Below are 26,238 nucleotides of genomic sequence, written 5' to 3'. Positions count from 1 at the left end.
ATTCCAAGATTGGGGAAATCCATCTAAGATATAGACATGGAAGAATACTTCCACCACCATTCTGGACTATTTTCTATACATGGCTCTGGTAAGACATTTAAGACAATTAGCAGAGATATATGATCTTGCTAGACTATATTTTAGGAGGAAGAACTTGAAACAAGTTTCCTGTGTGGGAAATATACTTATAACACCTAGTTTGGTGAGTAGGAATTCTATCAATGTCTAAGCAATTATTTAATGCTTTGATAGATTATGAGTCTTGATTCTTCTGCAGGTAGAATGAAGTCTCACAATATCCTAAAACTATAATCTCAATATGGAGATAATAAATTATTTTATTTTATTAATTTATTCGCCAATCTAAATGGTATAATACCATCCACATTATCCCAATTAGTCTTAATTAAATGGAATACCATTTTTGTGTCTCTTACCAAAACTTTGTAAGAACCTCACTTCTGCTCTGAGGAACACTGGACGGTCCATCTCATCGTCAGGGACAGCCATTGGGTCAGTGCCGTGTAATCAGTCCGGCTTGCAGGGATCTACATGGCTTTCATGGCTTCCATCTTGTGGACCTCTTTCCTTTGTCTTTGTGTTCTCTAGAGTGCAGCCTAAAGTTCAGAGTACAGCAGTCTCCAGTTCAGTCTCCAGCTAGAGCAGTTCAGACCCCTAACATCTGGTTTACCAGACTTTTTAATTAGTTTGACACACCCTCCTAAATCGGAATTCCCCAATGAATGTAGGTTGGGCGTATACATATGGTAATGACTATGACATCACTATACTACCCAGAATGCCTTTCCTGTCAGTGTAATGTCAACTCCCCATACACTAGGGGGTGCTATTGCATAAGCAATTAGCATCATTACAATTAAGGGTTAACTGTCAATAATTGGTCTTAAACCAACATTCCACACTTGACGAATGGAGCAATAATTAACAATTCAGGGATTACTTTTGACATCTATAAGTAATCAAACCCTGGATTCTCATAGACGTCTTGGAGCCTATTAGACATCCTAATTTATGATTCTCCAATACAGATGTGTGAATGTTTATGTCCAGTCAAATGGGTAATTAACTGTGAAACAGAATAACATTCACAAAGTCTTAGGAATATTCCACCAGGTCTTATCTAAACATTGAGCAATGCTCCTATGAGAATCATATATAAGATAACAGATATACTGATGTCCTTTACAATACTGACAGTATATGACAATATCATGTGTCCTACTGATTACCTTATATCTATAATGAACTATTGTTCATTCGGAAGAGACATAGTTATTTCACAGTTTGTTCTCTCCCCCCCCCCCCCCCCCTTACTTGGGTGAATTTTAGTAGTGTTGTCTAGAGAGTGTAACCAGACCCCTTATCAGTCCCTTAACCAAACACCATAAATAAGCTAAAGATACAAGAAGCATTGTACTCCCAGACTGGCATTAGAGATAGGAGATGAAACTTCAGAATTGGCCTACTTAGGTTAATACACAAAATGGCCGACATCATGCAATTATGCTATGAAGCATATTAAATATAGTGATTCATTTTTGGGGTGTACACAAAGCATGACAGTGTCCTAATGTCTACCTAGTATAAAGGACCTGCGAGATATTGTTTAAAGGACCTGAAGAATGTCACATGTTATTTTCACATGATCTGTTATGTAGTCACATGTTCTCCCAGAGAGCACCAGCTTTAACACATGACCCGCAGCTTGACCAATGGACTTTAGCTCAACCCCCTGATATTTAAAGGAGGGGCAGCCATTTCTCTCTCTCTTAGCATCTCTGATCTCTTACCATCTGCTACTGAGCACAGCAAACACCAGAACTCAGTGCTAGTGACCAGCACCTGGAAGGCCTCAAAACCTACAGTCATTCCAGTGAGTCTCAGTCTATGTCTGCTGTCATTACCTACAGTACAGTTAAGCTTACAGTCAATTATCAAAAGTCCACTAAATTCACTATAAAGACCAGCAAATTGCGAGGTCTTTCTGGGTTCCTAGCCACCTCTCTGGGATTCTGGCCTAGCTGTGAAGATAATTAATCTGTCTTGAACTCAGGAAAGCCTCCGTTAAACCATAACTGGTTGTGGACTCTCTTTTCACTAACTAGCTACTGGGATAGCGGAGATAACGTTCGTGTGGTTCCGGTACCCAAAAACCATCCTGGCGTCATGAACATTAGGAGTTAACACCATCTTGCCCCTGGGGTTAATACCACCTGCCCCATCCACCTGCACCGCTACACCCATAGTCCCGCCATACACTGGTGGTTCACCACACATGGTAGTTGTGAGCTGAGGGGGCCTTGTGAGGGGAGACCTCTGGGGTCTAGAATAGAACAGCTCCTGGTCGCGCCTTTCTTCAGCTTCTCTAATCTGGAGCATTTATCAGGGAAATAAGCACAATGGAGAAGCTGTAAATTTCTGGATGGCGCTAGTCAGATCTCAGAGCAGGAGGCATCTCTATGAGCTCCTGCCTTTTGTGGTGATATACATTACTTTTGGGGCCCTTATATCACCTACAGGGACCCCATCCCACCCTGAGGCACCTTGGTTGGAAGGGAGGCACATTTTGAGGGATTTTACACCCCTTCTGCACCCCTGCATACAGCAGTCTGCTGAAGAAGGAGAATCTGCAGTCTCTCGCACATCTGCAAGCCCGGGAGCTCTTCATCATCCCCGTCACTGACCAGGAAAAGGACCGACATCAGCCTGAGACACCGGGACCCTCAAAGATCTTCTTTGTCCTGGAGACCAGTTCTGCATTGCCAGACACAGGCCAGACACATGCTCTGCAACACCAGAGGGATTCCAGTAAGCGGGAACTGCCAGAGAAGCCATGAGAGCAGCAGGACAACGCTTCGATTCACCATGTGTTCTTTGATGCCGATCGTATCTTAGCGGGTGACTCGGCAGCACGGCACCAAGGACAATGCCCCTGGGAATAACACAAGAGCCCATGACCGATTGCTGGGGATGGTGGCCGGCAAATCCACAAAATATGTGGCACTATTTCCATCATATTGGACCACTGATCGCCTCACACAAGCACCTAAAACAGCTACATGGGTAACTGTTTCACCACTGCTGGATTGTTTTGGAATCACAATCGATTTAGTCAGGACAGTGCCGTAGACAACTTGGTGATAAGCTAAGGCCTGCCCTTTTCTAGAACACTTATGTATGAAACACAATGGCAACAGAGTTGAGCAGCTTTAACCCCTTAAGGTCCAAGGGCGTAATGTTGCGCCCTAGCGCCCTGGTACTTAAGGACCAAGGGCGTAATGTTACGCTCTGGTGTTTTCCGATCCCTGCCGCCCGCCGGGCAGAGATCGGAACGGCATGCCTGCTGAAATCGTTCAGCAGGCATGCCGTGCAAATGCCGAGGGGGGTCCTGGGACCCCCACATGTCGGCGATCGCAGCAGAGCACTCGCGAATTCACGCGAGTGACCCGGAAAAAGAAGGTGATCGTCAGTGTACAATACACCGCCAATCACCTCCAGTTGCTGGGGAGCGGTGACAGTACTGTCACCGCCCCAGCAACGCTGCTAATGGCCGGCGATCGTCCGGCCAATAGTAGTCCAGCAGAGGAGGGGTTAACGGTCCCCTCACGCAGCTCTGCGCGCTCGCTGAGTTCAGTCAGCGGGCAGAGCTGCCACGAGAGGACCGGGACCCCCCTCTGCATGATTGGAGCCCCCTCAGGAGCCCCTAGATCAGGGAGAGCAGTATTCAGGGCAAGGTAGGCATTCTGTGTCCCAAAAAAGTAAAAGATAACCCCCCCCCCTGACCCCCTAATAGGTCCCCAAGGGTCCGCTGTCACCTGATCCGTGTGACCCCGGGCCCTATTAGGGGTTCAGGGTGCTGCGAGTGCCACCCATTTTTTTTTCCCCCTGTAAGTTTACACCAAGCACCACGCACTACATACTTCCCTCCCCCCCCCCCCGCACCCCCCCCCCGCCACCGTAGAAAAAAGGTGATGGCCCGCCGGGCATTTTCGGCAGTGGAGGCTTACGCTTTTTTAGCCTCCGACTCCGAATCTGCCAGTGAGGACGATGAAGATCCTACTTTTTTGTGTTCTTCCTCGCCCTCCTCATCATCTAGTAGTGATGATGAGTCCCCTGTACGGCGGCGGAGACGCCGCCAGGCGAGGCCACGCACCCCCCATGAAAGTGACCCAGTGGCCGACACTAGTACGGGTGGCAATGCCACTCGTAATAGGAGTCCGGCCCCCCAGACAAGTGCACCGGAGTCCCCTTCCGATGACCCTGTCTGGAGCCCCCCAGAGGGTAATAAGCCACGGGTTCCTGAGTTTGTTGGCGACTCAGGAATCCGTATTGACATGGCTGGATTCACTGATCTGGACTTTTTAAAGTTTTTTTTCAGTGATAGCCTGGTCAATCTAATGGTGGAGCAAACGAACTTGTATACCCAGCAGTTCATTGCCCACCACCCAGATTCGCTTTTGGCCAGGCCCAATGAATGGCGCGCCATTGATGCAGCGGAAATGAGGAAATCTTGGGGCCTCACGCTGCATATGGGCCTGGACAAAAAAACAATTGCTCGTCATTACTGGAGCAGGGACGTCCTCTACCAGACCCCGCTTTACAGTATGGCGATGACACAGAGGCGGTATGAGGCGATTCGGAAATGCCTGCATTATGCAGATAATGCGGCATGTCCGCCCCCCGAGGTGATCCCGCCCATGACCGGCTTTACAAAGTGAGGCTGGTCATCGATCACTTTGGGGCCAAATTTTTGGAGGCCTACGTACCCCTCAGGAACCTCTCGGTAGTATATGAGGGACGAGATTCCCGTATTGAACCCCCAGAATGTCCCCCCACTCTGGGTGTTAGCGGGAAACTCGTTTGGGACCTTGTGCACCCATTGCTGGATAAGGGTTTCCACGTGTACGGGGATAACTTTTATACCAGCATCCCTCTGTTCAAATCCCTTTCTGCCAGATCCATGTCCGCTTGTGGGACCGTGCGGAAAAACCAGAGAGGCCTCCCTCTAAATTTGGTCAAGACGCCTATCCCCAAGGGTGAGTCCCGTGCCCTGACCCATGATAACCTGTTGTTGGTGAAGTATAAGGATAAGAGGGATGTCCTTATACTCACCACTATTCATGGGAACGGCAGCACCCCTGTCCCTGTGCGAGGTACCGTGGGACCGGTCCTCAAGCCCGATTGTATTCTGGACTACAATCGGTATATGGGGGGAGTTGATCTCTCAGATCAAGTCCTCAAGCCATACAATGCAATGCGGAAAACACAGGCATGGTACAAAAAAGTTGCGGTCTACATGGTACAGGTTGCCATGTACAACGCTTTTGTACTATCCCAGTACGCTGTCAACACAGGGACATTCCTCCAGTTCCAAGAAGAAGTCCTAAGGTTCCTTTGGCGATCGGGAAAGATCAGGCCGGACTTCCCAAGGGTCTGGAGTTATAGGCGCCAGGATCGTCCCCGGCCAACACTTTCCAGGTGAGGTCCCCCACACTGGAAAGAAGGGGCAATCCCAGAAAAAATGCAGAGTGTGTCGCAGGAAGGGGATTCGGAAGGACACCATCTATCAGTGCGACACTTGCCCAGATAATCCGGGCCTCTGCATAGGCTGCTTCAGGGAGTATCACACTTCCATGGAGCCCTAAATTTTCCCTTTACATTTTGAATTGTCCATAATTTGACCAATGTACCAAGTCCAGAGTACATTCCAAATTTTAACCCCATAAATCACTAAATTGCCCAAAAAACTGAAAAAACAAACAAACAAAAAAACCTGATAAGACCTCTGGGTTTTTTTTTTCCAAAAAAATGGGTCATCGGTCACTGAGTCACTCTCATCGGGGACTTTTTATGTTGCCTTAAATGCGCAGCACTCTCTCTCCACCTGAGCGGGTGCGCATTTGAGGCAACAGGTTAGGGACAGCCACACACATCACATTCCCAGAATGATGATTCAGAGCATAGGGTTTGGGGCGGGCTCTGGGTCATCATTCGGGGAACATATCCTGTTTTATTATTATTTATAATTTTCTGGCCCACTGTACCCCATATTACGGGCCTCTGTACCCCACCTGTCTACCCCAGTTACAGCCCTTGTCCCCTATAGTGTTCCCTTATTTTAGGGCTCAGTGCTCCCCCCATTAATGCTCCTTGAGGGGGGGTCCCACATGCTGGCTCCATATGAAGCTCAAGGCCCCTGACTGACCTCAGGCTATACCAAGACCCGCTGTGCCTCCGCCAAGCCATAATCATTCAAAAATAAGGTATGTCCTTACTCCAAAGAAATGTATTTACAAATTGTGGGGGGTCTTTTCTGCTATTAACCCTTGTAAAAATGTAAAATGTTGGTTAAAACATAAATTTTTAGTGAAATTTTTTTTTTTTACATATGCAAAAGTCGTGAAACCCCTGTGGGGTATTAAGGCTCACATAATTCCTTGTTACGTTCCCCAAGGGGTCTAGTTTCCAAAATGGTATGCCATGTGGGGGGTTTTCTGCTGTCCTGGCACCAAAGTTTGCTAATGGGACTCCTTCTCTTCTGAGCATTGTAGTTCGCCAGCAGTGCACTTCAGCGCCACTTATGGGGTACTGCCATACTCAGAATAGATGGGGTTACAAATTTTGGTTTTTTTTTTTTTTACATATGCAAAAGTCGTGAAACCCCTGTGGTGTATTATGGCTCACTTAATTCCTTGTTACGTTCCCCAAGGGGTCTAGTTTCCAAAATGGTATAGCATGTGGGCTTCCTAAATGCGACATGCCCCCCGAGCAAAATTTGCTCTTAAAAAGCCAAATGTTACTCCTTCTCTTCTGAGCATTGTAATTCGCCCGCAGTACACTTCAGCTCCACTTATGGGGTACTCCAATACTCAAAAGAGATGGGGTTACAAATTTTGGGGGGTATTTTCTGCTATTAACCCTTGCAAAAATGTGAAATTTTGGGGGAAACACACATTTTAGTGAAAATTTTTTTTTTTTTTTTACATATGCAAAAGTCATGAAACCCCTGTGGGGTATTAAGGCTCATTTAATTCCTGGTTACGTTCATCAAGGGGTCTAGTTTCCAAAATGGTATGGCATGTGTTTTTTTTTGCTGTTCTGGCACCATAGGAGCTTCCTAAATGTGACATGCCCCCCAAAAACCATTTCAGAAAAACGTACTCTCCAAAATCCCCTTGTCGCTCCTTCCCTACTGCGCCCACCGAACAATTTACATAGACATATGAGGTATGTACTTACTCGAGAGAAATTGGGCTACAAATATAAGTATAAATTTTCTCCTTTTACTCCTTGTAAAAATTCTAAAATTGGGTCTGCAAGAACATGCGAGTGAAAAAATTAAGATTGTGAATTTTCTCCTTCACTTTGCTGCTATTCCTGTGAAACACCTAAAGGGTTAAAATGCTGACTGAATGTAATTTTGAATACTTTGGGGGGTGTAGTTTTTATAATGGGGTCATTTGTGGGGTATTTCTAATATGAAGACCCTTCAAATCCACTTCAAAACGGAACTGGTCCCTGAAAAATAGTGTTTGAGAATTTTGGGAAAAATTTCCAAATTGCTGCTGAACTTTGAAGCCACCTGGTGTCTTCCAAAAGTAAAAACTCGTCAATTTTATGATGTAATCATAAAGTAGACATATTGTATATGAGAATAAAAAAAAAATATTTTGGAATATCCATTTTCCTTACAAGAAGAGAGCTTCAAAGTTAGAAAAATGCTAAATTGTCAAATTTTTGATCAAATTTTGGGATTTTTTACCAAGAAAGGATGCAAGTTAACACCAAAATTTTACCACTATGTTAAAGTAGAATATGTCACGAAAAAACAGTCTCGGAATCAGAATGATAACTAAAAGCATCAGAGTTATTAATGTTTAAAGTGATAGTGGTCAGATGTGCAAAAAACGCTCTGGTCCTAAGGTGTAAAATGGCCTGTTCCTTAAAGGGGTACTCCGCCCCTGGCATCTTATCCCCTATCCAAAGGATAGGGGATAAGATGTTAGATCGCCGCGGTCCCGCCGCTGCGGCACCCCGCCATCATTACTGCACAGAGCGAGTTTGCTCTGTGCGTAATGACGGGCGATACAGGGGCCTGAGCAGCGTGATGTAATGGCTCCGCCCCTCATGACATCATGGCCCGTCCCCTTAATGCAAGTCTATGGCAGGGGGCGTGACGACCGCCACGCCTCCTTCCCATAGACTTGTATTGACGGGGGCGGGCCGTGATGTAACGATGCTCCGGCCCCTGTATTGCCCGTCATTACGTGCAGAGCGATCTCGCTCTGCGCAGTAATGATAGCGGGGTGCTGCAGCAGTGATCCCCGGAGTCCCCAGCAGCGGGACCGCGGCGATCTAACATCTTATCCCCTATCCTTTGGATAGGGGATAAGATGTCTAGGGGCGGAGTACCCCTTTAAGGGGTTAAACTACCCAAGCTTAGCTTGTAACCTACAGCAAATAATAAAGGGGTACTCCGCCCCTAGACATTTTATCCCCTATCCAAAGGATAGGGGATAGGATGTCTGATTGCCGGGGTCCGGCCTCTGGAACCCCCCGCGATCTCTGTGCAGCACCCAGCGTTCTGAACATTAAACATATATGGACGGGGTGTGGCGTGATGTTATGAGGGGGGCATGGCTTGATGTCACAATCATGACAGCCCGCACCAAGTGTTCTGAACATAGTATTCGGAACACTGGGTGCTGAACGGAGATCACCGGGGTCCCAGAGGCAGGGACTCCGTGTCAGACATCTTATCTCCTATCTTTTGGATTGGGATGACATAATCCAGAAAGGCCATATCTGTGATTCACCTCTTACTATCTACCAAGATTTTGCCTGCATTAAAAAGAAAAGTTGCCTGTAGATGGCTATTGGCTGTTTCCCTTTGGCCTTTTTTTTAAAGATGGATAAAGATTCAACATCCATTCGCATTCTGACCTAGCAGATGCATGGAAGGACATGGAGGGATCAGATTGATCTACCGTCACCGATCTAACAGAATTGCCAGTCGTCATGCTCCTATCACCTGGGAAGTCGTTGGTGCACCGAAGGCTCCTAAATCTCAGAAGAGACTGAGCAAACTGATTCCTAAATAAATCAACATGGACTCTTCTTAACACTTCCTGGTCCCAGTCTCTGTTCTCCATCTTTGTTTTTTCAGTTAAGATTACACGTGATACCTCCTCCATGTATTGGTTGACGATCACCTGAGACAACTCATCCCCTGATCTATAGATTGCCCCCTTAGTGTGGAGTGCTGACCCCCAGGTGATATGCATTTGGCACTGTTACCACAGGCCTATCCAACCTTACAAAAACTAAAAATTGATCAGCGCATCCAACACAGCTAATATAGATGCTATAAATGTACAGGTGCACACAAAATACAAATGCAAACAGAAAAATCACAGCAACGCACTGCTAGCGCTAAGATATAGCGATAAGGGGACCTCATTTTTGGGACAGACCCTACACTATACATTATCCCTACCTGGACTAGCACTAAGTCTACAATTTCTGGGCATGTAGGATCCAACTGTTGCCTGCTTAAACGGGTACTCCGCTGCTGGCGTGTGGAACAAACTGTTCCGAACGCTAGAGCTGGCACCAGGAGCTTGTGACATCATAGCCCCGCCCCCTCATGACATCACACCCCGCCCCCTCAATACAAGTCTATGGGAGAGGGCGTGATGGCCGTCACGCCCCCTTCCATAGACTTGCATTGAGGGGGCGGGGCGGGATGTCATGATGGGGCGGGGCTATGATATCACGAGCCCCAGCATTCAGAACAGTTTGTTCCAAACGCTGAGGAGCGGAATACCCCTTTAAAACCACCCTAGCTGCCACCATTCCTGACATCCACCACACACAAGAGGCGGCTTCTAGTGATGACATTTATGGATTTTACTAACAGTCGGGGACATTTTCTTTCCACATTCACAATCTACTGATTTTATACTAACGCTCTGTGGAGACGTCACCCACATCTCGTCTTCTTATTCTTACAGATTGGGTGGTAATAATTTACCAAACACTTCCTGCACCCAGTTGGAATTTGTAAAAAAGAATAACCCGTCCCTGAAGAGACTTGTCCTGTCTGGTAACAATCTGTCTGGTCCTCACCGCAGGGACTTGGTGGACGCTCTGTCCAGTCCAGCCGACAATATAAAGACATTACTGTGAGTATAAGAGATGTTTGGGGCACACGTTATATGTGCATTTTATTTTATTCTCTGCACTATTGCTAAACTGCTGACTGCACCTTGATATGTGACGTCTCTCCTGATGTCTGACTGTCTCGTCTCCTCATATCACTTTTCCTCTCTATGTACAGAACAGGGCTGTATTTAAAGCTGGTGCAGGCCTAACCTCACAGTCTGAATATGCCTTACATCACACATTGTGGCAATACTTTTGCTGTTTATTATTTTTTGGTGTTTTGTCACTGTGCCACTTTTACGTGTTGTTTTGTACACAGGATTGTCAGGATGCGGTAGCTCTTCTGGGTGTCCCTCCTGGCGGTCTAGGGGAGGCGTGTGTGGCCATTAGGTTCCTCAGCTCCCTGCATCCCCTGGGCCTCTTGGCTTTGGTCAAGATGCCATCAGTATACAGCTCCTCGGCTGACACCTTGGTTAACGCCTGGTTTGAAGCCAGGTGCATTTTCGGCCCCTTAGTAGCTTCGGCGAAAAGGGGCATCGAACCTGGATCCTTGCAGGTGCCTTCTGGCCCGGAGGTGAAGGGTAGGTTTGTGGGGGCCTCTCTCCTGTTGGAGAAGGGCTTAGCGATAGACCGCATCCTTTGTGCACGTTTTTTTAGTGTGACACGTTTGCACTTTTTCTTGCACTTTGGGTGATAGAGAGCACTTGCCTCGGCTCTTAAATTTTTTTTGCTGTGTGTAGGTTCATTGCACCTATAATTGAGCACATGCCATAAAAATGAGCAGCTGTACCGTACAGACATTTGTAGAGGTAACATTAATATCCCTCAAATAAGAAGACCAATCACTTCTAGGAAACCTCATAAATAAAACCCTCCTTTAAAATATATAAGTAATAAAATAAACTTTTCTTATATAATGTATACATAAAAGCTCTGGCCCTTTAAGAGATGAGACTGTGAGGGGAGACATAGCTGTGATTTGGGGTCACACTGTGAGGGGAGACATAGCTGGGATTTGGGGTCACACTGTGAGGGGAGACGTGGTAGTTGTAATCTGGGGGCATACTGTAAGGGAAGACGTGGTAGTTGTGATCTGGGGGCGTGCTGTAAGGGAAGACGTGGTAGTTGTGATCTGGGGGAGCACTATGAGGGGAGACGTGGTAGTTGGGATCTGAGGACGCACTGTGAGAGGAGACGTGGTAGTTGTAATCTGGGGGCGTACTGTAAGGGAAGACGTGGTAGTTGTGATCTGGGGGCGTGCTGTAAGGGAAGACGTGGTAGTTGTGATCTGGGGGAGCACTATGAGGGGAGACTTGGCAGTTGTGATCTGGGGGCACACTGTGAGAGGAGACGTGGTAGTTGTGATCTGGGGGGGCACACTGTGAGGGGAGACGTGGTAGTTGTGATCTGGGGGTTCACTGTGAGAGGAGATGTGGTAGTTGTGATCTGGGGGCACACTGTGAGGGGAGACGTGGTAGTTGGGATCTGGGGGTGCACTGTGAGAGGAGACGTGGTAGTTGTGATCTGGGGGTGCACTGTGAGGGGAGATGTGATAGTTGGGATCTGGGGGTGCACTGTGAGAGGAGACGTGGTAGTTGTGATCTGGGGGAGCACTGGGAGAGGAGACTTGGTAGTTGTGATCTGAGGGCGCACTGTGAGAGGAGACGTGATAGTTGTGATCTGGGGGAGCACTGTGAGAGAAGACGTGGTAGTTGTGATCTGGGGGTGCACTGTGAGAGGAGACGTGGTAGTTGTGATCTGGGGGAGCACTGTGAGGGGAGACATGGTAGTTGTGATCTGGGGGAGCACTGTGAGAGGAGACGTGGTGGTTTTGATCTGGGGGCGCACTGTGAGGGGAGATGTGGTAGTTATGATCTGGGGGTGCACTGTGAGAGGAGACATGGTAGTTGTGATCTAGGGGAGCACTGTGAGGGGAGACATGGTAGTTGTGATCTAGGGGAGCACTGTGAGGGGAGACATGGTAGTTGTGATCTGGGGGAGCACTGTGAGAGGAAACGTGGTAGTTATGATCTGGGGGTGCACTGTGAGAGGAGACGTGGTAGTTGTGATCTGGGGGAGCACTGTGAGAGGAGACGTGGTAGTTGGGATCTGGGGGCGCACTGTTAGAGGAGACGTGGTAGTTGGGATCTGGGGCTGTACTGTGAGAGGAGACGTGGTAGTTGTGTTCTGGGGGCGCACTGTGAAAGGAGACGTGGTAGTTATGATCTGGGGGTGCACTGTGAGGGGAGACGTGGTAGTTGTGATCTGGGGGGGCACTGTGAGGGGAGACATGGTAGTTGTGATCTGGGGGGGCACTGTGAGAGGAGACGTGGTAGTTGTGATCTGGGGGGGCACTGTGAGAGGAGACGTGGTAGTTGTGATCTGCGGGAGCTCTGTGAGAGGAGACGTGGTAGTTGTGATCTGGGGCGCACTGTGAGGGGAGACGTGGTAGTTGTGATCTGGTGGTGCATTGTAAGGGACGACGTGGTAGTTGTGATCTGGGGGCGCACGTGAGAGGAGACATGGTAGTTATGATCTGGGGGAGCACTGTGAGAGGAGACATGGTAGTTGTGATCTGGGGGAGCACTGTGAGAGGAGACGTGCTAGTTGTGATCTGGGGGTGCACTGTGAGAGGAGACGTGGTAGTTGTGATCTGGGGCACACTGTGAGAGGAGACGTGGTAGTTGTGAACTGGGGGTGCACTGTGAGAGGAGACGTGGTAGTTGTGATCTGGGGGCACACTGTGAGAGGAGATGTGGTAGTTGTGATCTGGGGGCACACTGTGAGGGGAGACGTGGTAGTTGTGATCTGGGGGAGCACTGTGAGAGGAGACGTGGTAGTTGTGATCTGGGGGAGCACTGTGAGAGGAGACGTGGTAGTTGTGATCTGGGGGAGCACTGTGAGAGGAGACGTGGTAGTTGTGATCTGGGGGAGCACTGTGAGAGGAGACGTGGTAGTTGTGATCTGGGGGAGCACTGTGAGGGGAGACGTGGTAGTTGTGATCTGAGGGCACACTGTGAGAGGAGACGTGGTAGTTGTGATCTGGGGGCACACTGTGAGAGGAGACTTGGTAGTTGTGATCTGGGGGCACACTGTGAGAGGAGACGTGGTAGTTGTGATCTGGGGGCGCACTGTGAGAGGAGACGTGGTAGTTGTGATCTGGGGGCACACTGTGAGGGGAGACGTGGTAGTTGTGATCTGGGGCGCACTGTGAGGGGAGAAGTGGTAGTTGTGATCTGGGGGAGCACTAAGAGGAGACGTGGTAGTTGTGATCTGGGGGTGCACTGAGAGGAGACGTGGTAGTTGTGATCTGGGGGAGCACTGTGAGGGGAGACGTGGTAGTTGTGATCTGGGGGAGCACTGAGAGGAGACGTGGTAGTTGTGATCTGGGGGCGCACTGTGAGAGGAGACGTGGTAGTTGTGATCTGGGGGAGAACTGTGAGAGGAGACGTGGTAGTTGTGTTCTGGGGGCGCACTGTGAGAGGAGACGTGGTAGTTGTGATCTGGGGGTGCACTGTGAAAGGAGACGTGATAGTTGTGATCTGGGGGAGCACTGTGAGAGGAGACGTGATAGTTGTGATCTGGGGGAGCACTGTGAGAGGAGACGTGGTAGTTGTGATCTGGGGGCGCACTGTGAGAGGAGACGTGGTAGTTGTGATCTGGGGGAGCACTGTGAGAGGAGACGTGGTAGTTGTGATCTGGGGGCACACTGTGAGAGGAGACGTGGTAGTTGTGATCTGGGGGAGCACTGTGAGGGGAGACGTGGTAGTTGTGATCTGAGGGCACACTGTGAGAGGAGACGTGGTAGTTGTGATCTGGGGGCACACTGTGAGAGGAGACTTGGTAGTTGTGATCTGGGGGCACACTGTGAGAGGAGACGTGGTAGTTGTGGTCTGGGGGCACACTGTGAGGGGAGACGTGGTAGTTGTGATCTGGGGGTGCACTGTGAGGGGAGAAGTGGTAGTTGTGATCTGGGGAGCACTAAGAGGAGACGTGGTAGTTGTGATCTGGGGGTGCACTGAGAGGAGACGTGGTAGTTGTGATCTGGGGGAGCACTGTGAGGGGAGACGTGGTAGTTGTGATCTGGGGGCGCACTGTGAGAGGAGACGTGGTAGTTGTGATCTGGGGGAGCACTGGGAGAGGAGACGTAATAGTTGTGATCTGGGGGAGCACTGTGAGGGGAGAAGTGGTAGTTGTGATCTGGGGGAGCACTGTGAGGGGAGAAGTGGTAGTTGTGATCTGGGGGAGCACTGTGAGAGGAGACGTGATAGTTGTGATCTGGGGGAGCACTGTGAGAGGAGACGTGGTAGTTGTGATCTGGGGGCGCACTGTGAGAGGAGACGTGATAGTTGTGATCTGGGGGTTCACTGTGAGAGGAGACGTGGTAGTTGTGATCTGGGGGAGCACTGTGAGAGGAGACGTGGTAGTTGTGATCTGGGGGAGCACTGTGAGAGGAGACGTGGTAGTTGTGATCTGGGGGCGCACTGTGAGAGGAGACGTGATAGTTGTGATCTGGGGGTTCACTGTGAGAGGAGAAGTGGTAGTTGTGATCTGGGGGAGCACTGCGAGAGGAGACGTGGTAGTTGTGATCTGGGGGAGCACTGTGAGAGGAGATGTGGTAGTTGTGATCTAGGGGCGCACTGTGAGAGGAGACGTGGTAGTTGTGATCTGGGGGTGCACTGTGAGAGGAGACGTGGTAGTTGTGATCTGGGGGCGCACTGTGAGAGGAGACGTGGTAGTTGTGATCTGGGGGCGCACTGTGAGAGGAGACGTGATAGTTGTGATCTGGGGGCGCACTGTGAGAGGAGACGTGGTAGTTATGATCTGAGGGCGCACTGTGAGAGGAGACGTGGTAGTTGTGATCTGGGGGAGCACTGTGAGAGGAGACGTAATAGTTGTGATCTGAGGGGGCGCACTGTGAGAGGAGACGTAATAGTTGTGATCTGGGGGAGCACTGTGAGAGGAGACGTGGTAGTTGTGATTTGGGGGAGCACTGTGAGAGGAGACGTAATAGTTGTGATCTGGGGGAGCACTGTGAGGGGAGACGCTGGGGTCTAGAATAGAGCGGCTCCTGGATGCTCCTTCCTTCAGCTTCTCCAATCTGGAGGGTTCATCAGGGAAATGTGCAGAATGAAGAATCTGAAGAAGTGATGAATTTCCTCATCTGTCATATTTATCCCCCGAGGAGATGTCTGATCACTGGGGCCTTGTTCACACGCTGTCGATGAGTAGCACTTACTCTGACATTCGTATGTGTGGGAAGAAATGGCGGCAGTGATGATAAAATCCAGGATTTGTCTGGACGCCATACTGATCTGTGATAATTCTGCCACACTATATTTATAACTTATTATTAGTGTTCTTATCCTGTATATTCTACTATATTCCCTGTGTGTTGGGATAGGTATGTGTACTGACCATTCTAGATTATCTGTATTGTATATATCTACATAGTTTGGTGTGTATATTGTTATGTGTGTGTTTGTGTCGGGCTGTATATATTGTGGAAGTTTAACTCGGGGCTTCTCCTGTTTTTTGTTTTTTTTTGTGAAATGAAATATACATCCACATTCACACTGACATAAAACAAAGCAAAACCTGCTTGTCTTACTACACAATGACTGACCGTCATAATACAGGTGGCTTACTACCACTCACCCCACAAACATACATTAGATGTGTTACCTCACACAACTGGCAATTCAGGAGAGTCTAGCAGACCTTAAAGGGGTACTCAGGGGGAAAACATTTTTTGTTTTAAATCAACAGGTGCCAGAAAGTTAAACAGGTTTGTAAATTACACACAAGAGGCGGCTTCTAGTGATGACGTTTATGGATTTTACTAACAGTCGGGGACATTTTCTCTCCACATTCACAATCTACAGATTTTATACTAACGCTCTGTGGAGACGTCACCCACATCTCATCTTCTTATTCTTACAGATTGGATAGGAAAGGTCTATCAGACACTTCCTGCACCCAGTTGGCATCTGTAATAAGGAATAACTCCTCCCTGAAGACACTTGACCTGTCTGATAACTGTCTATATGGTCCTCACTTTAGTGAATTGGTGGACGCTCTGTCCAGTCCAGACTGCAGGATAGAGACATTACGGTGAGTATAAGAGATGTGTACAGGACTGAGACATGTGGGGCACAAAAACGTACTCAAAGGGGTACTCCGCTGCTCCTTGTTCGGAACAAAACTGTTCCGAATGCTGGAGCAGGTGCCGGGAGCTCGTGACGTCATAGCCCTGCCCCCTCATGCAGTCACGCCCCGCCCCCTCAATGCAAGTCTATGGGAGGGGGCGTGACATCCGTCACGCCCCCTCCCATAGACTTGCATTGAGGGGGTGGGGCGTGACCCCTTTAAGATCAACTGATGAAAATCAGACATTGCTTTTGAATTGTGGTTCTACAAAAGCATTTTGAAAAACAGAATAATGCAATTGGCTTGGATAAATATGATGGTACCCCTAAAAACAGGAAATAATTTTACAATATGGATATGTTCCTCTAAGGTGCGTCCTGCATTAAGCGTCACAGGTGTCTCCAAACTTGTATTCAGTCTCCTATTTAGGGTGAAAAGTAGTCACTGTGTTGTGTGGTATCATGGTGTGTACCACATCGAACATGGACCACAGGAAGCCAAGGAGATTGGTCAACCTTCCTGTACATGGCTCCAAGAGGAAAACGGTTGACAAATTGAAGAGACTGATTTGATCGACAGTAGCCAAAAAGCCCAGAACAACTTGCAAAGATATTAGAGGTGAACCCCAAGGTCAAGGTCCATGAGTGTCAGATTGCACCATCAGTCGCTCTATTAGCTTAAGTGGACTTAATGGAATTCGACCAAGGAGGTCACCACTGTTGACATCATAAGAGGCGAGGCTGGAATTTGCCAAAATGCATATTGACAAGCCACAAAGCTTCTGGGAGAATGGGGGAGGTGTATCAAATCCTGTGCAGAGGTAAAATTGCTGAGTTGCCCATAACAACCAATCAGATTGCTTATTTCATTTTGCAGAGGCCTTGTTTAAAAATGAAGAAGCAATCTGATTGGTTGTTATGGGCAACTGGCCAGCTTTTCCTATGGACAGGTTTTCATGAATCTCCACCAATCTCCACCAAGATATAACAAAACTGGAACTTTTTGGCAAGTGGCGTCAGCTGTATGGGGGAGATTTTCCTGTGGAGAGTAAAGTTTGACCAGTTGCCCATAGCAAACAATCAGATTGCTTCTTTTATTTTTCAGAGGCCTTGTTAGAAATGAAATAAGCACTCTAATTGGTTGCTATGATCAACAGGTTTTGATAAATCTCCCCCTATGTTCTCAGACACAAAAATGAAGTCTACAAAGAAAAGAACACTGTGCCTGCTGTAAAGCATGGAGGAGGCTTGGTTATGTTTTCGGGATGCTTTGCTGCATCTGGCACAGGGTGTCAAATCTAGACTGGGTACAACGAAATCTCAAGACTATTCAAGCATTGTGGAATGAAATGTGCCAATGACCCAAACACACAGCTAAAAACACACAAGAATGGCCAAGAGCAAACCATTGGACTATTCTAAAGTGGCTAGAGCAGTTTTCTGGGATCTGACACAATAAGGCTAAGTTTCCATTTGTTTTTTTTCTGGCAGTTTTTGGACATCGGCCACTGCAGTTTTTGAGCCAAAGCCAGAATTGTATTCAACAGGACTAGGACATATAAAGGAAGGACTTACATTTCTCCTCCCTTATGGATCCACTTCTGACTTTGGCTCAAAAACTGCAGTGGTAGTTTTCCAAAAACTGCCAGGAAAAAAACCAAGTGGAAACTTAGCCGAAGACCTGGTTCACACTGCTAATGTTGATGTCCAGAGGAATTCATTGGAGGCTGCCACAGATAACACATCTGGTGACCCGTCGTCACCTAGATAGGCCCTATCACCTTCCAGTCTATCTAGTAAGGATAGTCATATCCAGGTGCTGTTGTAGATACCAGGTTCTCCCCCCCCCCCCCCCCCTCTTCTCTTATACAGAATATCCTGGATTTTCTAGAAGAGGGGATTGCTTAGCACCATAGACCACATGCACCCTAGGGAATATCTCAATGGAATTCTGCTCAGAAATTCTTTTGTAACAGCCTTCCATTGTTTTCAAAGGGATTTTTCTACCTGTGCATACTACAGAGTTTCTGGAAATTCTAGACTGTTGAAAGTATGCACAGGAAATCTCTGTCTGTAGTCTGGAGGTCAGAAGGAGGTGGATCTATCTAAAGCCAGGAGGTGGAACTATCTAAAGCCAGGAGGTGCAGCTATCTAAAGCCAGGAGGTGGAACTATCTAAAGCCAGGAGGTGGAGCTATCTAAAGCCAGGAGGTGGAGCTATCTAAAGCCAGGAGGTGGATCTATCTAAAGCCAGGAGGTGGAGCTATCTAAAGCCAAGAGGTGGAGCTATCTAAAGCCAGGAGGTGGATCTATCTAAAGCCAGGAGGTGGATCTATCTAAAGCCAGGAGGTGGATCTATCTAAAGTCAGGAGGTGGAGCTATCTAAAGCCAGGAGGTGGATCTATCTAAAGCCAGGAGGTGGATCTATCTAAAGCCAGGAGGTGGAGCTATCTAAAGCCAGGAGGTGGAGCTATCTAAAGCCAGGAGGTGGAGCTATCTAAAGCTAGGAGGTGGAGTTATCTAAAGCCAGGAGGTGGAGCTATCTAAGAGCACGAGGCTATCACCACTTGGGCCTGAGTGTTACGCCGAGCGCTCCGGGTCCCCGCTCCTCCCCGGAGCGCTCGCAGCGTTCTTGTCACGATGCCGGCTGGCAGGTAGTGGATCCTCTGTGCCAGAGAGGGATGGATAGGACCGCGCTAGTGGACCGGTTCTAAGCCACTACAGGTTTTCACCAGAGCCCGCCGCAAAGCGGGATGGTCTTGCTGCGGCGGTAGTGACCAGGTCGTATCCACTAGCAACGGCTTACCTCTCTGGCTGCTGAAGATGCTGAAGATAGGCGCGGTACAAGGGAGTAGGCAGAAGCAAGGTCGGACGTAGCAGAAGGTCGGGGGCAGGCGGCAAGGATCGTAGTCAGGGGCAACGGCAGGAGGTCAGGAACACGGACTAGGAACAGACAAGGGAACGCTTTCACTAGGCACTAAGGCAACAAGATCCGGCAAGGGAGTGCAAGGGAGGAGACTAGATATAGGGAAGTGCACAGGTGGGAGCCAATTAAGCTAATTGGGAAGATTGGGCCAGGCACCATCATTGGTGCACTGGCCCTTTAAATCGCAGAGACCCGGCGCGCGCGCGCCCTAGGGAGCGGGGCCGCGCGCGCCGGGACAGGACCGAGGGAGAGCGAGTCAGGTACGGGGACCGGGGTGCGCATCGCGAGCGGGCGCTATCCGCATCGCGAATCGCACCCCGGCTGAAGGCGGGACCGCAGCGCACCCGGTCAGTGGATCTGACCGGGGCGCTGCAACAACGAAGATGAGGCGAGCGCTCCGGGGAGGAACGGGGACCCGGAGCGCTCGGCGTAACAGTACCCCCCCCCTTGGGTCTCCCCCTCTTCTTGGGGCCAAAGAACCTGAGGAAAAAAAACTCAATTTTTCCGTGATGAGGTCCGATGCAAATTAGGAGGGGTTCTGTGTGGAAACGTACGAGACAGTCCAATCTTTTATTGTAAAAACAATAGATGTAGAGGGGTCTGGCGAGACTGGTCACAGGAACGTAGAACCTGTTGATGAGAGAGGCCAAAAAAAATTTTCCTGCAGATCCGGAATCCAAGAAGGCCACTGTAGAGAAGGAGAAGGCAGAGGCAGACATCCGCACAGGCACAGTAAGACGTGGAGAAGCAGAGTAGACATCAAGGACTGTCTCACCTTTGTGCGGAGTCAGCGTACGTCTTTCCAGGCGGGGAGGACGGATAGGACAATCTCTTAGGAAGTGTTCGGTACTAGCACAGTACAGGCAGAGGTTCTCCATACGGCATCGTGTCCTCTCTTGAGGTGTCAAGCGAGACCGGTCAACTTGCATAGCCTCCGCGGCGGGAAGCACAGGAACAGATTGCAGAGGACCAGAGGAGAGAGGAGCCGGGGAGAAAAAAACGCTTAGTGCGAACAAAGTCCATATCCAGGCGAAGCTCCAGACGCCATCCGGAAGAACGCATGTCAATGCGAGTGGCAAGATGAATGAGTTCATGTAGGTCAGCAGGAGTCTCTCGTGCGGCCAGAACATCTTTAATGTTGCTGGATAGGCCTTTTTTAAAGGTCGCGCAGAGAACCTCACTATTCCAGGACAACTCGTAAGCAAGAGCACGGAACTGAATGGCGTACTCGCCAACGGAAGAAACACCCTGGGCCAGGTTCAGCAGGGCAATCTCGGCTGAAGAAGCTCGGGCAGGTTCCTCAAAGACACTTCGAATTTCCGAGAAGAAGGAGTGTACAGAGGCAGTGACGGGGTCATTGCGGTCCCAGAGCGGTGCGGCCCATGACAGGGCTTTTCCAGACAGAAGGCTGACTACGAAAGCCACCATAGACCTCTCAGTAGGAAACTGGTCCGACATCATCTCCAAGTGCTGGGAACATTGCGAAAGAAAGCCACGGCAATACTTAGAGTCCCAATCAAATTTGTCCGGCAAGGACAGGCAGAGGCTAGGAGTGGCCACTCGCTGCGGAGGAGGTGCAGGAGCTGGCGGAGGAGAAGATTGCTGGAGAAGTTGCGACTGAAGTTGGTGCGAAATGGTGGACATTTCCGACAGCTGACGGGTTAGAAGGGCGATCTGTCGGGCTTGCTGGGCGGCCACCGTGGTTAGGTCAGCGACAACTGACAGAGGAACTTCAGCGGGATCCATGGCCGGATCTACTGTCACGATGCCGGCTGGCAGGTAGTGGATCCTCTGTGCCAGAGAGGGATGGAGAGGACCGCGCTAGTGGACCGGTTCTAAGCCACTACAGGTTTTCACCAGAGCCCGCCGCAAAGCGGGATGGTCTTGCTGCGGCGGTAGTGACCAGGTCGTATCCACTAGCAACGGCTTACCTCTCTGGCTGCTGAAGATGCTGAAGATAGGCGCGGTACAAGGGAGTAGGCAGAAGCAAGGTCGGACGTAGCAGAAGGTCGGGGGCAGGCGGCAAGGATCGTAGTCAGGGGCAACGGCAGGAGGTCAGGAACACGGACTAGGAACAGACAAGGGAACGCTTTCACTAGGCACTAAGGCAACAAGATCCGGCAAGGGAGTGCAAGGGAGGAGACTAGATATAGGGAAGTGCACAGGTGGGAGCCAATTAAGCTAATTGGGAAGATTGGGCCAGGCACCATCATTGGTGCACTGGCCCTTTAAATCGCAGAGACCCGGCGCGCGCGCGCCCTAGGGAGCGGGGCCGCGCGCGCCGGGACAGGACCGAGGGAGAGCGAGTCAGGTACGGGGACCGGGGTGCGCATCGCGAGCGGGCGCTATCCGCATCGCGAATCGCACCCCGGCTGAAGGCGGGACCGCAGCGCACCCGGTCAGTGGATCTGACCGGGGCGCTGCAACAACGAAGATGAGGCGAGCGCTCCGGGGAGGAACGGGGACCCGGAGCGCTCGGCGTAACAGTTCTCTCATTCGCAGCGCCCCGCTCAGACCTGCTGACCGGGTGCGCTGCGATATTACTCCCAGCCGGGATGCGATTCACGATGCGGGACGCGCCCGCTCGCGATGCGCATCTCGGCTCCCGTACCTGACCCGTTCCCCGTCTGTGTTGTCCCGGCGCGCGCGGCCCCGCTCCTTAGGGCGCGCGCGCGCCGGGTCTCTGCCATTTAAAGGGCCGCTGCGCCACTGATTGGCGCAGCAGGCCTAATCAGTATTCTCACCTGTGCACTCCCTACTTATACCTCACTTCCCCTGCACTCCCTCGCCGGATCTTGTTGCCATTGTGCCAGTGAAAGCGTTTCCGTGTGTGTTCCTAGCCTGTGTTCCAGACCTCCTGCCGTTGCCCCTGACTACGATCCTTGCTGCCTGCCCTGACCTTCTGCTACGTCCGACCTTGCTCTTGTCTACTCCCTTGTACCGCGCCTATCTTCAGCAGTCAGAGAGGTTGAGCCGTTGCTGGTGGATACGACCTGGTTGCTACCGCCGCTGCAAGACCATCCCGCTTTGCGGCGGGCTCTGGTGAATACCAGTAGCAACTTAGAACCGGTCCACTAGCACGGTCCACGCCAATCCCTCTCTGGCACAGAGGATCCACCTCCAGCCAGCCGAATCGTGACACTGAGGAGAAGACAGTAGCAGTTCAGGACTTTGTGTGTGATGCTGCCAGCACATTGCCGCACACATAGTCCTTCAGGCTCCTAATTTTAATACAATATTATTATTACTGTGTGTTAGGCACTGAGGTGGCTGCCGACATTATTAGTAAAAAAATTTAAGTCACCCCCACAGTGCCGCACACAAAGTCCTCCTTACACTGTAATAGTATTATGTTTGGCAACCACAGAAGGGCCCGGTATTCATGTGACCAGAAGACTTGGCTGGCCCGCTCAATCACAAATCGTATCAACCACCAGGATCCTACCAATCCCAGCAGACTGTCAGTCCGGGCCTGGCTAGAATAGATAGAAGAGGAAGGAGAATTCTGAGCAGCTGGTGACTGCTTTATGACTATTGTGGCTTCCAGATGCGGCAATAGTTACTGATTTATGACTTGCCATAAAGTGAGGACATTACTGAGGGTTCTGTATCTCTAGACCATGGATCTGGGCTCAGTGGACATATCATATAGCTGCCGCCATTCCTGACATATTTCATACTAACTATAAATAGATAAATTTTACTTAATTTTTTTTTTTTTACTAAGGCTCTATGGATGCGTCGCCCACATCTCATCTTCTTATTCTTACAGATTGAAAAATAATGATCTACCCGATACTTCCTGCACCCAGTTGGCATCTGTAATAAGGAATAACTCCTCCCTGAAGACACTTGACCTGTCTTATAACCGTCTGTCTGGTCCTCACTTCAGGGACTTGGTGGACGCACTGTCCAGTCCGGACTGCAGGATAGAGACATTATTGTGAGTGTAAGAGATGTGTACAGGACTGAGACATGTGGGGCACTAAGTATAAACGTGTGGTAAGCACAAGGGACAATATTGTGGGGGTGGATGAGAGTTGTAGTCCCTGTGTAGGACATGTCATAAAGCTTTGTGGTAGTGTCCCATTGTCCCCCCTGATGCCATGTAGTACAATACAGATATACTTGCATGTAGCGTAGAAAGTACAGATTGGTAGTACAAATTAGTATTTTCCTTTCATAACGTTTTTTTTATTTTTTATAATACAGTGACCCCCCGACCTACGATGGCCCCGACATACGATCATTTCAACATACGATGGCCTCTCAGAGGCAGCATCAACATACGATGCTCTTTTATCTCAGGGCCATCGCATAAACGGCAATCCTGCAGCGCAGACTGCTTCAGCCGCCCCCGGATAGCCGTTTACGGTGCCCCGTGTGGTCCGCTGACGATCACTTACCTGTCCTCGGGGCTCCGGCGCATCCTCTTCGGGATCCCCTGCATCGTCGGCACTCTCCATCGTCATCATCACGTCGCTGCGCACGCCGTCCCGTCATCCAATAGGAGCGGCGTGCGTAGCGACGTGATGGCGGCGACGGAGAGCGAGGATGCCGGGGAAGCAGAGGCCTTGCCGGAGCGTCAGGGAAGCGGCGACAGCGATGGACGGCGACATCCAGGGCAGCGGTGATGGTCCGGAGCGGCGGGGACAGGTGAGTATAACCTCCAATACCAGTGGTCTTCAACCTGCGGACATCCAGATGTTGCAAAACTACAACTCCCAGCATGCCCGGACAGCCGTTTGCTGTCCGGGCATGCTGGGGGTTGTAGTTTTGCAACATTTGGAGGTCCGCAGGTTGTAGACCACTGTCCTATACTTTACAGTGCACGGATCCCTCAACATACGATGGTTTCAACAAACGATGGTCCGTTTGGAACAGATCACCATCGTATGTTGAGGGACCACTGTATTGCTACTTGTTCGGAAACGTTTTTGTCATTTCTGAATAAATCTTTAGTGCTCTTGCACGTGCACCGAACATGTTGCTCTCTGCAGATGTGTAGATATTGCAGCTCACTGAAGCCCGAGCCTAATGTCAAGGATCTCCCAGAAGGTGACCACTCGAAAATACAGATTGTAAAACTCCACTCCATTTATTAATGTGGCAAACTGTGACACGACACTTGGGGTAACTTAACCAGGTAAAGTCCCCCTGACTTAACCCCTTAAGGACCGGGTTTTTTTTTCGTTTTTGCATTTTTCGTTTTTTTGCTCCTTGCCTTTAAAAAATCATAACTCTTTCAATTTTGCACCTAAAAATCCATATGATGGCTTATTTTTTGCGCCACCAATTCTACTTTGTAATGACGTCAGTCATTTTGCCCAAAAATCTACGGTGAAACGGAAAAAAAAATCATTGTGCGACAAAATTGAAAAAAAAAACGCCGTTTTGTAACTTTTGGGGGCTTCCGTTTCTACGTAGTAAATTTTTCGGTAAAAATGACACTTTCTCTTTATTCTGTAAGTCCGTACGATTAAAATGATCCCCTACATATATAGGTTTGATTTTGTCGTACTTCTGAAAAAAATCATAACTACATGCAGGAAAATTAATACATTTAAAATTGTCATCTTCTGACCCCTATAACTTTTTTATTTTTCCGTGTATGGGGCGGTATGAGGGCTCATTTTTTGCGCCGTGATCTGAAGTTTTTAACGGTACCATTTTTGCATTGATAGGACTTATTGATCGCTTTTTGTTCATTTTTAAATGATATAAAAAGTGACCAAAAATGCACTATTTTGGACTTTGAAATTTTTTTGCGCGCACGCCATTGACCGAGCGGTTTAATTAATTATATATTTTTATAATTCGGACATTTCCGCGCGCGTTGATACCATATATGTTTATTTTTATTTACACTGTGTTTTTTTTATGGGAAAAGAGGGGTGATTCAAACTTTTAATAGGGGAGGGGTTAAATGATCTTTATTCACTTTTTTTTCACTTTTTTTTGCAGTGTTATAGCTCCCATAGGGACCTATAACACTGCACACACTGATCTCTTATACTGATCATTGTTATCCCATAGGGACCTATAACACTGCACACACTGATCTCTTATACTGATCATTGTTATCCCATAGGGACCTATAACACTGCACACACTGATCTTTATCATTGATCACTGGTTTCTCATAGGAAACCAGTGATCGATGATTCTGCCGCTTGACTGCTCATGCCTGGATCTCAGGCACTGAGCAGTCATTCGGCGATCGGACAGCGAGGAGGCAGGTAGGGACCCTCCTGCTGTCCTGTAAGCTGTTCGGGATGCCGAGATTTTGCCGCGGCTATCTCGAACAGCCCACTGAGCTAACTGGCAGTTTTTACTTTCACTTTTAGCCGCGTGGCTTAGCTCTGAGCGCGCGGCTAAAGGGTTAATAGCGCACGGCGCCGCGATCGGCGCTGCGCGCTATTAGCGGCGGGTCCCGGCTTCACTATGACGCCGGGCCCGCCGTGATATGATGCGGGGTTACCGTGTAACCCCGCGTTATATCACGGGAGCAGGACCAAGGACGTACCGGTACGTCCTTGATCCTTAAGGGGTTAAAGGGGTACTCCGCTGCTCAGCGTTTGGAACAAAATGTTCCGAATGCTTAGAGCCGGCGCTGGGAGCTTGTGACATCATAGACCCGCCCCTCATGACGCCCAGCCCCCTCAAAGCAAGTCTATGGGAGGGGGCGTGACGGCTGTCACGCCCCCTCCCATAGACTTGCATTGAGGGGGCGCGGGCGTGATGTCATGATGGGCAGGGCTATGACGTCACAAGCTCCCGGTACCGGCTCTAAGCATTCGGAACATTTTGTTCCAAACGCTGAGCAGCGGAGTACCCCTTTAAAAGATTGACACCGGTTCATTCAGATTCCATAGTAAAAGATCCAGTGTGTACTTACATAGTATTATTCTTGCAACACTCTTTAAGAAATGATGAAATGACGAATATCCTTGCAGAGGGACTTAGGCTAGGCTCAGAA

The 26,238-nt window shown here is 49.3% G+C and overlaps 1 protein-coding gene and 1 long non-coding RNA gene across 9 annotated transcripts in view; one reads left to right on the top strand and one right to left on the bottom strand.

The window, feature by feature from the left end:
• The window catches only part of LOC130358180 (uncharacterized), a 68,686-nt gene that overhangs the window by 19,659 nt on the left and 22,789 nt on the right, over positions 1–26,238 (bottom strand). For 3 of the 5 annotated variants that reach the window (XR_008889423.1, XR_008889420.1, XR_008889421.1), the window contains exon 4: positions 438–617. The exons of the other annotated variants lie outside the window; for them this stretch is intronic. This is a non-coding gene — a long non-coding RNA (uncharacterized LOC130358180). The remainder of the gene's footprint in view (positions 1–437; positions 618–26,238) is intronic. 5 annotated transcript variants of the gene reach the window in all.
• LOC130358174 (NACHT, LRR and PYD domains-containing protein 3-like) overlaps positions 1–26,238 on the top strand; it is a 123,383-nt gene that overhangs the window by 92,475 nt on the left and 4,670 nt on the right. For all 4 annotated transcript variants that reach the window (XM_056561036.1, XM_056561038.1, XM_056561035.1 and 1 more), the window contains 3 exons: positions 10,035–10,205; positions 16,129–16,299; positions 23,032–23,202. In XM_056561036.1, the coding sequence (XP_056417011.1) occupies positions 10,035–10,205; positions 16,129–16,299; positions 23,032–23,202 (513 nt within the window). The remainder of the gene's footprint in view (positions 1–10,034; positions 10,206–16,128; positions 16,300–23,031; positions 23,203–26,238) is intronic.

Source organism: Hyla sarda, chromosome 2, assembly GCF_029499605.1.
Source record: "Hyla sarda isolate aHylSar1 chromosome 2, aHylSar1.hap1, whole genome shotgun sequence".
Taxonomy (NCBI): Eukaryota; Metazoa; Chordata; class Amphibia; order Anura; family Hylidae; genus Hyla; species Hyla sarda.
Note: the sequence above shows the minus strand (reverse complement) of the source record. Positions and strands in the feature narration are given on the sequence as shown.